The sequence below is a fragment of the Fusarium poae genome, chromosome 4 (genome assembly GCF_019609905.1).
Source record: "Fusarium poae strain DAOMC 252244 chromosome 4, whole genome shotgun sequence".
Lineage (NCBI taxonomy): Eukaryota > Fungi > Ascomycota > Sordariomycetes > Hypocreales > Nectriaceae > Fusarium > Fusarium poae.
This window is the reverse complement of record NC_058402.1, coordinates 1,278,579-1,290,856: the sequence shown is the minus strand read 5'-3', so window position 1 is coordinate 1,290,856 and position 12,278 is coordinate 1,278,579. Positions and strand designations below refer to the sequence as shown.

The 12,278-nt window shown below is 48.2% G+C and overlaps 5 protein-coding genes across 5 annotated transcripts; 2 read left to right on the top strand and 3 right to left on the bottom strand.

Annotated features, from left to right (window-relative positions):
- Window positions 1–1,301: 1,301 nt before the first annotated feature.
- On the top strand, window positions 1,302–4,632 carry FPOAC1_010525 (uncharacterized protein; the record flags this gene model as incomplete). Its single annotated transcript, XM_044854914.1, has 2 exons — window positions 1,302–2,723; window positions 2,788–4,632. 2 exons carry the CDS (start codon window positions 1,302–1,304, stop codon window positions 4,630–4,632), a joined length of 3,267 nt encoding a protein of 1,088 aa, XP_044702227.1.
- A 425-nt stretch (window positions 4,633–5,057) lies between these two features.
- Window positions 5,058–6,159, bottom strand: FPOAC1_010524 (uncharacterized protein; the record flags this gene model as incomplete). Its single annotated transcript, XM_044854913.1, has 2 exons — window positions 5,058–5,981; window positions 6,040–6,159. 2 exons carry the CDS (start codon window positions 6,157–6,159, stop codon window positions 5,058–5,060), a joined length of 1,044 nt encoding a protein of 347 aa, XP_044702226.1.
- A 690-nt stretch (window positions 6,160–6,849) lies between these two features.
- FPOAC1_010523 (uncharacterized protein) lies at window positions 6,850–7,390 on the bottom strand (the record flags this gene model as incomplete). Its single annotated transcript, XM_044854912.1, has 2 exons — window positions 6,850–7,137; window positions 7,214–7,390. The coding sequence occupies 2 exons, from the start codon at window positions 7,388–7,390 to the stop codon at window positions 6,850–6,852; spliced, it is 465 nt and encodes a 154-aa protein (XP_044702225.1).
- Window positions 7,391–8,021: 631 nt separating this feature from the next.
- Window positions 8,022–8,357, bottom strand: FPOAC1_010522 (uncharacterized protein; the record flags this gene model as incomplete). Its single annotated transcript, XM_044854911.1, has 1 exon — window positions 8,022–8,357. One exon carries the CDS (start codon window positions 8,355–8,357, stop codon window positions 8,022–8,024), a length of 336 nt encoding a protein of 111 aa, XP_044702224.1.
- Window positions 8,358–9,409: 1,052 nt separating this feature from the next.
- Window positions 9,410–11,572, top strand: FPOAC1_010521 (uncharacterized protein; the record flags this gene model as incomplete). Its single annotated transcript, XM_044854910.1, has 4 exons — window positions 9,410–9,507; window positions 9,560–10,105; window positions 10,159–10,291; window positions 10,346–11,572. 4 exons carry the CDS (start codon window positions 9,410–9,412, stop codon window positions 11,570–11,572), a joined length of 2,004 nt encoding a protein of 667 aa, XP_044702223.1.
- Window positions 11,573–12,278: the final 706 nt, after the last annotated feature.

Genomic DNA, 12,278 nt, shown 5'->3' with positions numbered 1-12,278 from the left:
CACACATTTGTCTCCGCCAGTAACGATTGGTCAAATTTGTGTCAGATATGTGTTCTGAATACAAGATTCGGATGAGACTAACTGTTTCTTCAAGTGGTCTGGGTGGTGTTTGGCGGTGGAAAAGGGGGGATGTCTCAAATTGTAGCCCATGCCATGGTGAGATCCCAACACAAAAGAAAGAGGGAGCCTCAAACCCTTCATATGGGCTTCGTCTATTCGATCGCACTAGACCGTCGAATAGGTACTAAAAGTGATGCTTTGTCTTTTAGCGTACTGAAGCAATATCAATGCCTGACCCATAAACGCTTTATGCCATGAGGTTATAGTATGGATCGTTTCAAGGTAGACTCTTATAAAACCAGACTATATTATATTCGACCTAGTACTTCGAAATAGATATGTACGTTTCTGTCCTCGAGCAATGGTTGCTAAGAAAGCGGTGTCGGGTTTCCATAAACCCGGCGGGCAAAGAAAGCAGGTTTGATCGCCGATAGAATATGGGGAATAAACTCGTCAATCGCATCGCTGTTTGAAATGGAATGGGCGCTTGCCGCTCAACCACTTTAACAAGGGATGACTTGGACCTCGGCCCTCCGTATCCAAGGTACGTATCTGGCTTCATACCAGAGCTCTTACTATTGCAAGGTCTGCATACCATCTCTACTATTACATCGAATTATAGGTTTGGACTTATGTTGAGCCCTGTGGCGTTACTGCTCTTACTACTGTTGACACTGTTGCATTATCGTTGAATTTCCGAGCTTGCGGCTTCATTTGCTGCAAGTTACACATTTTGATTACATCGAATTATATTGCATTGCTTGATTCTGAGTAAAAGGAGCTGGTTCTATCGAGGGAGAAAATAGTATTCAGGAGCTCTAGATTATTTTCATAGTGATAAGTTCTTTAGTAGAGAAGGAGTCCCCCCTTGAGGCTTGTTCTGTTCTCTTTCTCGTCGACTGCTTCTAGAATCTCCGGAAATCACAAGTTGGGATTTATCTTTCCAAGTAACTTCATCAATGCGAAGTATTGATTTTCTTGTCAGAGATCGAAACAATTCACCCTGTGTGAACCTCCATATCTCACGAAGCTTCGTTCCATCCTTCCAGAAAGCAACCCTGTTGACGATCCCTTCTGATTGACGAGTCGCTCACCAATCTTCGAAATACAACGGCGGATCGAACCGAAAATATTGGAGCGTTTCAGGACCGTCGCTGCTCCGATAGGGCTGCATCAGCGCTATTATTCAAGGGTCCATCGACCACTGCAGGAACACTTTCTTTAGCGGCGGCGCTTTTGATATGGCATCGTCAGTGGCGGTTGCGGCCGTCCCGGTGCAATTTCACGATTACTTGTTGTATCCAATTGACAACGAGAAACCGCCCATACCAGACTTGTCCAAATATCGAGCATTGCATGAGAAAAGCATTTCTTCTGTATCTCAAAGAACTCTCGAAGTATACACCAGCTCACCACCGGAAAAGTCCCATCTGGCTGATGGAGACTGTTACCCACGACTGGATTCGCCGACATTATCTACAAAAGTCATCCGGCGTCGATCCAAAAGTGTCACCTCTTTACTCACATTGAGACGAGAACGGCGACGTATTCTCTCGCCGCCACTCCCAACATCACCGCCCCCGGTCTCTGTTTCAGTCGGTACTCGTGGGGCAGAATTTTTCAAGGGTCTAGCGGAGAGCTTGACTGGGGTGATTGGCAGTCTCTCTCCACGAATTGCGGTGGGAGCAGTTGACACCGACAATGGAAGAACAAGACACCGCCAAAGTTCCTTGTCATCTGGGCCTTCAGTCGTCCGGTCGCCAGTTCCGTCGGCGTTGGTGTCACCATATGCACAAAGCTTTGCTCGCGCATCAAGTAATTTAAATTTAGCGCCAGACTCTCAAACCGCGCCGTCGCCCGCTGTCCCGTCTGGCCCCAGTGTCCCCAGTACCCCCCTGGCCAGTCCGTCATATGTTCTATTGCCAAAAACTACAAACATCCCACCACTATCGCTTTCATCCTTAGCTTCCAAACCTCTACCTCTGCGATCGCCAACTCTAAATCACGACTACATACAGAATTTTGCGCACCCAACGGGTCGTGATCGTAGTGTTAGCCGAAGCCCCCCTAGCCGCAGTCGCAGTCGTCCCCGAGGCCTGGACTCTTTCAAACATCATCCATCAACCTCTATTTTCGACCTCCCAGCGCCAGAGTCGCCTATACTACGTACAGTACCGTCTGCCAGTGACATTGCACGCTTCAAGCATCGTAACCTCCTTGCTTTACGCATCAACACTGAAGCTGCTGAGAGCGCTGCAAAACTTGAACGAGAAGAACTTGAGCGACAAGAACAAGAAGCCGAACGTGTGGCTGACGAAGTTGCTCGTCTTGAGGCTGAGAACGATCGCATTGCCGCTGAGCAGAAGAAGCGTGACCCTGCGCGCCTATACGCACCACCTCCAACGCCTTCTCCAAGATTCCCACGATTATTTGTCCTTGACAAGCTTCCTTTCCTCTACCTCACCAGGCGATCGAATGCTGTAGCAAGCCAACCCAGCACGCCAAGCCCTGGGGCACCGACCATCTCTTCTTTGGATTTCAGCCGACCCAACAGTCCTGAGGACTCTTCTTCACCGGAAAAAATGAGCTTTATAGCGCAGGGAGGCAAAGGCATAGTGCCGGGCACTGATGCACCAGCGTCTGCCATAAACGGAGGTGAAAGGGTGAGTTTCTCATACTGCTTTTAAGATTGCGCTACAGGTAACTGACATAGTGATTCTTCTCCAGCGTGTTTGTGTACGATGCCTCTCATCCGTGATCAATTTACCCGTCAATGCCGACACTTCTCCCGTAGATATTATCTATTCGACTGCCAACTTGACAAGTCATGATGTTGACCCCAAGGCCAGCATTTTGATCGAATGCTACGTCGAGTTGGGTCTCGAGCGACGTCTTCGCCGTTACGAGCGCATCCGTGATGTCATGAATTCATGGGATCGTGACCAGCAAAACTCACTCCTGGTTGTTACCAATGATATTTCGCAGAGCGATGATCCCGATCTTGACATCAAATCAGTACCACGGACTCCAACGCCCCCTCCTGGCTTCTCTCTGCAAATGTACCATTCATCAAGACCAGGCAAATGGAACAAACGATGGATCACTCTGCTAGAATCCGGCCAGATGTATGCCTCGAAGAAGCCTGACTCAAAGGCTTCAGACAAGGATAGTACTGTTCTGTGTCATCTGTCAGATTTTGATATTTACACACCAAGGGAGAGTGAAGCCAGGCGTCATTTAAAAGCACCGCGACGTTTCTGTTATGCTGTAAAAAGCCAGCAGAAGACCTTCGTGTTCCCCAATGGCGAAAACTTTGTCCATTTCTTCTGTGCCGAGGATGGACAACTTGCCAGGCGCTTCTTGGAGCTTGTGCAACGCTGGCGAAGTTGGTACTTGGTCAACAAGCAAGTTGACTTTGAGAAAAAAGACAAAAAGGATAAAGCACCTCAAATTTCTATGGGCTTCGGCAACGGTACATCTCCAAAGGCCATGTCCAGATCTAAGAGTACGGCTGCCAAAGGACATAGCACACAAGTCTCGGTCGATGAGACCCCATACACAATAGGAGCTTTCCAGCCACTCCTCGATATGGACCGATTTGACAAGCCTCTAGAGGAGTTTGGTAAGGATTTGGAACAGGACAAAAACAAAAATGAGCCCGACTCCGACCCCGAGTTCAAGACTGGGCTCGTTCGCAAAGCCACTTGCAAACAATCCAATGTCTTGTCCAAATCCAAATCAGTACATAACAAGCGCAGGTCACCACCGGTTGACGAAAAACAGTTTTCGTCAACTGGACTATTGGGTCAAGGCTATGAGGAGAAACGTAAAATAGCAGAACGAGCACCCGTGGTCAGTCCCACCAATACGAACTCCGCTTTCACGAAGGGGGCGTCGCTGCTGGGCCAGGGCTACGAGCAGAAGCGCAAGGTTCATGAGAAGACGCCAGTCGATAACAGCTATATTTCGACGAATGCAGCTTTCACAGAGGGTCCTTCTTTGTTGAATGGCGGCGTGCTTTCGCCTACAACCCCCAAGGAATCCTCGACAGACTCGAAGTCGTGGTTTCCTATAGGTACAGACCAATCTGCTCGGCCAAGCTACCGCAGCAAATCTCTTCGGGATACAAACAGACGACCAATGACCGAAAAGGTCCCCGACATCCCACAGCCGTTGGTAAACCTGACCAACAGTTTCCCAGAACCACCTCGTTGGCGTGAAAAGAATAAGGGTCATGGTGTTAAGGCTCCGACAGGCGGCCCTCTGATTAGCCTTGCCACAGGTGGTCAAAGCAACAATATGTTCAACACTCGCAGCACTTCTGGTCTCATCAACCAGCCTCGTATCCCTTCATCATCCTCTACCATGAATATGGGCAGCCGCCCTCGGAGCCGGTCCACTGCAGGAATGCAGCCGCCACCAAGCCATGCTCCTCCTGTGCCTCCTGTGCCAATCCGCTCTTTACGCCGAGAGATGACGGCGCCGATCGACCAGTCCCGTGGTCGTGATCCTCGACCGCGGGGCCCGTTGATCGACCGCGCTGGAACAGTCGGTCAGCCATCAAGAATTTAGGTCGATGGTGAAATCTCTTACTATTCATAGTTGACGCGCTGAATGTCGTTATGATTTACGCAGTTATGCCTCTAGTTTTCAAGTCAAAGGGTTTCTATTGTCATGGGTTTGCGGTTCCTGTGTTGGAAAAGCCGATTGGACTAAGACTCCTAGAGGTACAGATTTGGAAAAGTTTGATAGATGACTGGATATTGGGTTTGTCGTTCCTGGTTTAACAATACCTGTCTCATTTGTACTTAGGAGTTTTTTTCGGACATCAAAATCTTCATCTGGAGTTCATGACCGACACGGTATTGTGCACATGATGGGCCGGTACCATCCTTCTACTATGAATCTATACTTTGATTTGACGATTTCGCTAGAGAAGTAACTTTTGCACTTCAGCCGTCTATCTCATGTCCTCTTTATTACATTTGAAATCCAGTTTACTTGCTGCGCTTGTAGATCTTGGCGAGGAAGGCCTCGAATACGGTCTTCTTGAGGCCACCGCTCTCGTCAATGTTGGCAATGCGCTCGCGGATCTGGCCAACAACCGTCTCCTCGTAGTCGAGGTAGAGCTGCTCAAGCTTCAAGTCGTCGTAGAGCTTCTTGATCACCTTCTCCTTTTCATCGTCCTTGCGGCCGTAGTTCTCCTCGAGGATCTTGCGCTGCTCAGGGGTGGCAATGGCGAGAGCCTGGTTCACGAGCCAAGAGCACTTGTTATCCTTGATATCGGTACCGATCTTGCCAATGTGCTCAGGCTTGCCAAAGTTGTCGAGGTAGTCATCCTGGATCTGGAAGTACTCTCCGAGAGGGATAAGGATATCCTCAGCTTGCTTGAGGTTGCTTGGGGTAGCGAGGTTGAGCTGGTGGAGGGCGAGCGCAACAGGGAGGTAGAATGAGTAGTAGGCGGTCTTATAGACGACGATGAAGCTGTACTTCTCGAGGGAGAAGTTGTCAAGGTTGACACGGTCCTCAGGGGCGGTGAGCAAGTCACACAGCTGGCCGAGCTCGGTCTGGAAAGTAGTCTCGTGGAAAAGCTCGAGGAGGTCGACGTAGGCAGGATGGGTGCGGAAGTACTTCTTGAGAAGAGTGTAGATGGCCGCCTCGAGCATAAAGGCGTCGTTAATAGCAATCATGCCAACACCCTCTTGACGGTACCAGCAGGGCTGGCCACGACGGGTAATGCTGGTGTCCATGATGTCGTCGGAAACGAGGAAGAAGGCCTGGAGAAGCTCTGTCATCCAGCCAAGAGTAGCGGCCTGGAAGTACTGCTCCTCAGAAAGGGGCTTCTCGAGGAGGAGGGAGACGGAATCGGGGACAGACATGCCGCGGTTGCATTTTCCGCCTAGAGGATTGACCTCGAGAGACTTTGAAGTGACATGTTAGCTGGTTTCTAGGGAGAATAGCTTCATATCCGGAACTTACTCTCTTGTACCAGTCGAGCTGCTCCTGGGGCAGCTTGTAAGAACGAGCATGTTCAAGGAGAGCCTCCTCAAGCTTGGGGTAGACGGAGTTGAACTCCTCGAGTGTAGTTTGTTGAGCCATTGTTGGTGATTTGTGTGAGTAGTATTCAAGTCGGAAACCAGAGTAGTTGAAGACCGCTTTATATGAGCAGGAAAGAAGAAGGAAATTAGAGCCAAAGTCGATCAGTAGGTAGCAACTACCTACTAACTCAGTGGACGGGCCGCCCCTCCTGCTCCAATTCGCGAATAGAATTAGGAAAGAGGGGCAATAGGCCAGCAACCCCTCCTACTAAACTGAATGCCAGCAGAAAAGTTGGCTATCGAGCTTTGGGCTACAAAAATAAATGAGTCAAGAGTAGTGTCTACAAGGCATAAGCTGACTTAGTAATTTCGTCTCTCATGCTTACAGTGACCAACTTTTCTGGTACCCCAATGGCCCGGTAATTATCGTGCATATCCCGTCGTCCACTCTTGACTTGTTCGGTGAGGACCAACATGGCAAGTTTAAGGGACCAGGGAACCTAATTAGGCGGTGAGATTTGGGGAAATTAGCGGCAGTTGAGGATTTATTCAACGGTGAGGATGCAACCTAAAGGGTTCCCCATACCTTCCCAGGCCTACCCAGCAGCATTTACATTGTTTCTTTATCACGAGGCTCTTTTCTATTGGAGGGCCTAAGACAGTATAAAATAAATACTAGTTAAATTATTTTGTTTCTGAAGTTGTATCAAGATTTCTGCAACCCACGGACTTCTAGCTCCAAACTCCATGTCTACCTCCTTTGTACATACATCAACGCCTCACCTTTACCTTCTTCTGCTTTGTACCGACTAATCCCTTGTGGGACGACATACTTGATCCTATCATACCATCCAGCATCGTTCTCCTGAATCACGCATAATGCTTCACGCAAGGACTTTTCCGATGCGCCGTCCTTCATCATCTCAACGACGCACGCTGCATTGAGTCCTGCATTGCGAAACCCTTCAACAAATTGCTCCACATCGTACATATGCGCAAATCGAGTATGCGTTGGCGTACTGTCCATGTCCTTGCGATCCTGGATTGGCGAGTCTTGTTAATAACGTCTCATCAATGACGGCTACTCACAGGAACATGCACGCGCATGTACATACCGTGCAGTCCAGGCACTTTGCTCCCAAGGAGTCGACATATTCGTTACACTTCCTGCTACCCCAGTGGTGATTACAGGGCCAACGCATAATCTTCTGTGGGCTTTGTTCCTTTTCTGCCTCTTCGAGGAGGCTTGAAATCGATATATCGCTTACGAAGTTATCGCTCTTTTGAGACATGCTTGGCCAAAGGTTGGGCTTGCTTTTCCATGTCATGTCTTGTGCACTCGCTCTTATACCATTTTTATTTCGCCGACCGTGACGGGCCTTGATACCGCGATGATTCGGTTCGCACGTGCTGCAGAGGATTGTACAATGTTGTAACTGACGTTCGTTCTGTGAGACATCGCTGATATTCACAGCCATTCGAACGTTGTGATACATGCTGTTTGACCGGGCCACTCGTCCCATTCCATTGGTCAGAGAGTATTCTGTACCGGATCTGCAAAGGTTGGTGAAGACAAGAGTGTACAGGGCACAGCTCAGTTTTAGAAGAGCTTACACTACCTTTAAATAAACGGTTATCAGTTGTGGCAAGAGTCTACCCAGGAAGCTCCCCGGTGACTGATTCAGTTCCTGTGGCACCATTGGCATGGGCCATTGGGCAAAGTCTACTCAGAGAAGATGGATGGTACGGGTATGCCGTGACTCGGTGAGATATAAAATAAAGTTGACAGCTCGATCGTTTTCACTAAGCCCCAGCTCTAAAAAGAAAACGGTTTTGAATCCACAACAGCAAGTTCTAGATCGTCCACCCAGAGCTCTACTAGACTAGCACTTGCCTATCCTTCCAAAAGGCTTCATCGTTCATTCATGTATCCCTCTTCTGTTCCCATTCTTGCTCCTTCTTCACCATCTCGAGTCTCTCGGCCAAATTATCTGGCGTCCATCGTACAGGACCCCTATCCCTTGCCATCTCAACGGCATCGCATACCGCATGATACAGTTCGCTAAAGTTGCGAAAGATATAGTCCAGCGCCACAATCAGAACGTTGTCCACGTTGACTTCTTTCGCGTTTGTGATGTACGCGTTGATTCTTTCGTAGGTGATACCCTCCTTCTCGGAATACTTATCGAGAAGGTATCGCACAAGGGTCTCGTGGACCTGTGAGGCAATATGTTCATTTTCGCCGTACTGTCTACGCATTCTCTGATTAAGATTTTAGATTGTGAAACTTGGTCGCGGCGTGCCGGGAGAATTAGATATGAATGGGTTTGCTTTACCTCGCAATCAACACAGATACTTCGCTTGAGGAACACGTAGTTGGGGCACTTGATTTCCGGTGTCCAACACATCAAACAGGGGAATATCCTGACAGCTCTGTTAGGGTACATTGTGCCGTTCTCCTCAACGCTGGTAGATTCGTTCCTCGATATATTGCTTGTCGGTTTGGTAGCTGAAAGGCGAAGTATATAGTCAAACACAGAATCCTTAGCAATCCCACACTAGTCGTAGAAGGGTGTTAGAAAAGTTTATCATGATAGTAGACAAGGCATGATTGAGGTGATCATACTCGACTTTATTCTACAATTTGCTATCCTTGCTTCTTGAACAAGCTACACCATTATGAGACCATTGTCAGCTTTGAGCTGATGCGAAATAAAACCTTTGTATCCATAAAGAAAGCTGATAATTTATCCTTTGTCTCACCAAACTTTCGGAGTATTGGCCAATCTGAGTTTCTACTGGAGCCGTTGTGACACAACATCTAACGTTGGAAATGAGTGTAAGTGAATGGAAGTGGATGGCTGCAATATTGGTCAGACAGATTAGAGAAAACAAAGTCATTTTTATATCACCAGACACTTTCTTCTTGTTTAGTAGCAAACTTTTGAAATTATTGTACTACCAATGACGAATAATAAGTTCAACGGCTTTGGTTCACATTAATATTCGTTCTGTACTACATACAGTGCTGTAAGACAGTGTTTAGTGATGGATGCACGGACCTGTGATGCGCGCCTAAGCTGTTGACATGATGATAGTCCAACGCTAAGCGGTCATGCTCATGACACCTTCAGTCCTCACCTCACGACCCTCAACAACCCCCAATTCTTGTGTCTCGAGTACCTGTAAACTCAGTTAGAGCTCTAGATATTTACTGATCCAGCTCTTGAAACATAGCGTGTCTGCGCATTCCTTTGGGGGCTTTTGTTCCATCTCAAAGCTACCCCACCAACAATTCAAAACAACAAACCATGACTCTCAGCGCCCACGAAATTTCACAGTTACGCGCTGCACTACAAGATGCCGTAGTCAAATGTTCGGAAAGATGCCTGTATCAATCTTCAAAATGGTACAACCCTCCCATCAATAGTTCCCACCGGCGCATAAACTAACAGAACCAGGGCCGCCGAACTACTAAATGCACTTCCCGAAACCGATGATGATGAGGAAAACATCAATCCCGCAGATCCCAGTCATGTCTCTCCCATATTCGCCGCCAACAACGACCCGGAAGAAGCGATACTTGAGGCTAGAGAGCTGAGCAAATACCTCTTGGCCAAGTCTCTATTCGATTGCCGAGAATACGATCGATGCGCTGCAGTTTTTCTCCCAGACTCACTTCTTTCTAGCGTCCTTGCCTCACGGGTGGACCATGCTTCCGCATCTTCTGCAACTGGCAAGGGTAAAAACAAAGCGCCCGAAGCATCAGGCGTAGTACCACTTCCTAAACTCAGCCAGAAGAGCCTGTTCCTAGCACTCTACGCCAAGTTCATGTCAGGGGAAAAGCGCAGAAACGAAGATTCTGAGATGGTTATGGGCCCTCAGGACCTTGGAACAGTGGCAAACAAGCAGTTACTTGTGATAGGCCACTTTCTAGCGACTTGGTTCGAAGAGAGAACGACAGAAGATGATGAAGTCTTGGGCAGTCAGGGGTGGCTTGAATATTTGTGAGTGCTGAAATTATTGTTTCTATAATTACTCAACTGATCGCTTTTGGCAGATATGGAATGGTGCTCGCCAAAGAAAAGAACGATGATAAGGCATTGGAATACTTTATCCGAAGCGTGCACAAGTACACCATGAACTGGGGTTGCTGGTTGGAAATGACGTCGTTAATATCTCGAGTTGAGGATGTAAGTCATACATGTAATTGTCTAACACGCTTTGAGTTACTAACACCCACTCAGTTGAATCGAATATCAAGGCATTGTCCCCAAAACATTGTCTCGTACATGTTTCACTTGCACACTTCTCTTGAACTCTACCAGCAGGGTCCTGGTCTCGCCAACTCTCTTGAACAACTCCTCTCAATATTCCCTACATCCTCTTTCCTCCTCACATGCAACGCATTGCTAGCTTATCACGCCAAGGACTTGATGGCTGCTGAACAGCATTTTACTCGATTGCTGGCACTCCATCCCCATAGGTTGGATTCGCTGGACCACTATTCAAATATTCTTTACGTCCTCAATCTTCGACCAAAGCTAGCATTCCTCGCACATCTTTGCTCCAGTGTCGACAAGTTCAGACCTGAGTCTTGTGTCGTGATTGGGAATTATTACTCTCTGCTCTCAATGCATGAGAAAGCCGTCCAGTATTTCCGACGTGCTCTGACACTTGATCGGTCATGTCTCTCAGCATGGACCCTGATGGGCCATGAATACGTCGAACTCAAAAATACCCATGCAGCAATCGAATCATACCGCCGGGCAGTCGACGTGAACCGTCGGGACTATCGGGCCTGGTACGGCCTGGGTCAAACATACGAGATGTTGGAGATGCATACGTACTCATTATGGTATTACAAAAAGGCCGCTGGTCTTCGGCCGTGGGATGGCAAAATGTGGATGGCCGTAGGCTCGTGTCTACAGAAGATGGGCCGAGAGCGTGACGGTATCAAGGCGCTAAAACGAGCACTGCTCGCTGATGCATATTACGATGTGGGCAGTAGCTTCGGCAGCGGGGATCTGCTTGGTAGCCGTAGCGCCACTGGCCATATGGATCCTGATATCCTCCTACAGATTGCAGTCATGTACGATCATCTGGATGAAGAAGAGGAGGCCAGGTCATACATGGAATTGTGTGTGGCTCAAGAAGATGGTGGTGATGCTGGCGGTGCTGAAGCCGATCCGGCGGAGTCGATTGCTATTCACAATGACTCGCCAGCTGGCTCTGAAAATGGCGCCGAGAACGATGAGAATTCAAACAACGAGGGGACAGGAGTCACCGCAGCCACGAGCAAAGCGCGCATGTGGCTTGCCAGGTTTTCGATGCGAACCGGAGATTACATGACAGCCTCTCGTCTTGCAGGAGAGTTATGTCAAGACGGTGTTGAAGTCGAAGAAGCAAAGGCTCTTGTGCGAGAGGTTCGAGCACGCATGGAGGCAACTGGGATGCTCGACCCGCTGAGCTAGGAGTATCGGCAAAGACGAGTAAACGCCCAATCATAAAGCCAACGACACCTAGTGAAAGGTGCTTTTCAACATACGAGAGTATATGTATGCATTACGCAGCTAATGAACTGTAATGGCCAGCGTGGCTCAAGAGTGGCTTGTATAGTTTTGTGGGTGAGTTCACTCGCAACAAGCAGCTTGATCAGCAGCCCGGGTATAACCTGGGGCTAACTGGTCTTTCTAACAGGCGAGACCAGGAGCAGAGCCTCCAAACCCCGTCAGTTCCAGCATTAGATAAGATCAACATGCAATTTCTTCGGATCTACCGCTGATCCTACAGATAATCACTCGCATAGATGCCTGTAAGCAGTATTCCCGAAAGAAAAGATGGGATCGGCCCGAGGATTAAAACTTATACAGACGCCATCAGCAACATTGACGATAGTATTTGGAAGTGTACAGAGTAGTTTATACCCAATGATTTAGACCCAAAGAAATAAAGTAATTTCTTATCACCGACCATTTGTTGATCATGTCACTAGACCCAGCTTAAATCCAGAACCAGTGTTTCAATTAAAGTATACCCAATCGCACATATCAATGTTCTACCTAGTTGAGTACAGGAAACATGGTGAGAGTTCCTTCATTTATGTTAGACCCATAGTTGCTGTCATCCAACAATCCCCGTGTCTAAGATGATGCAAGAGACTTGTCCCAAGCATCTCTA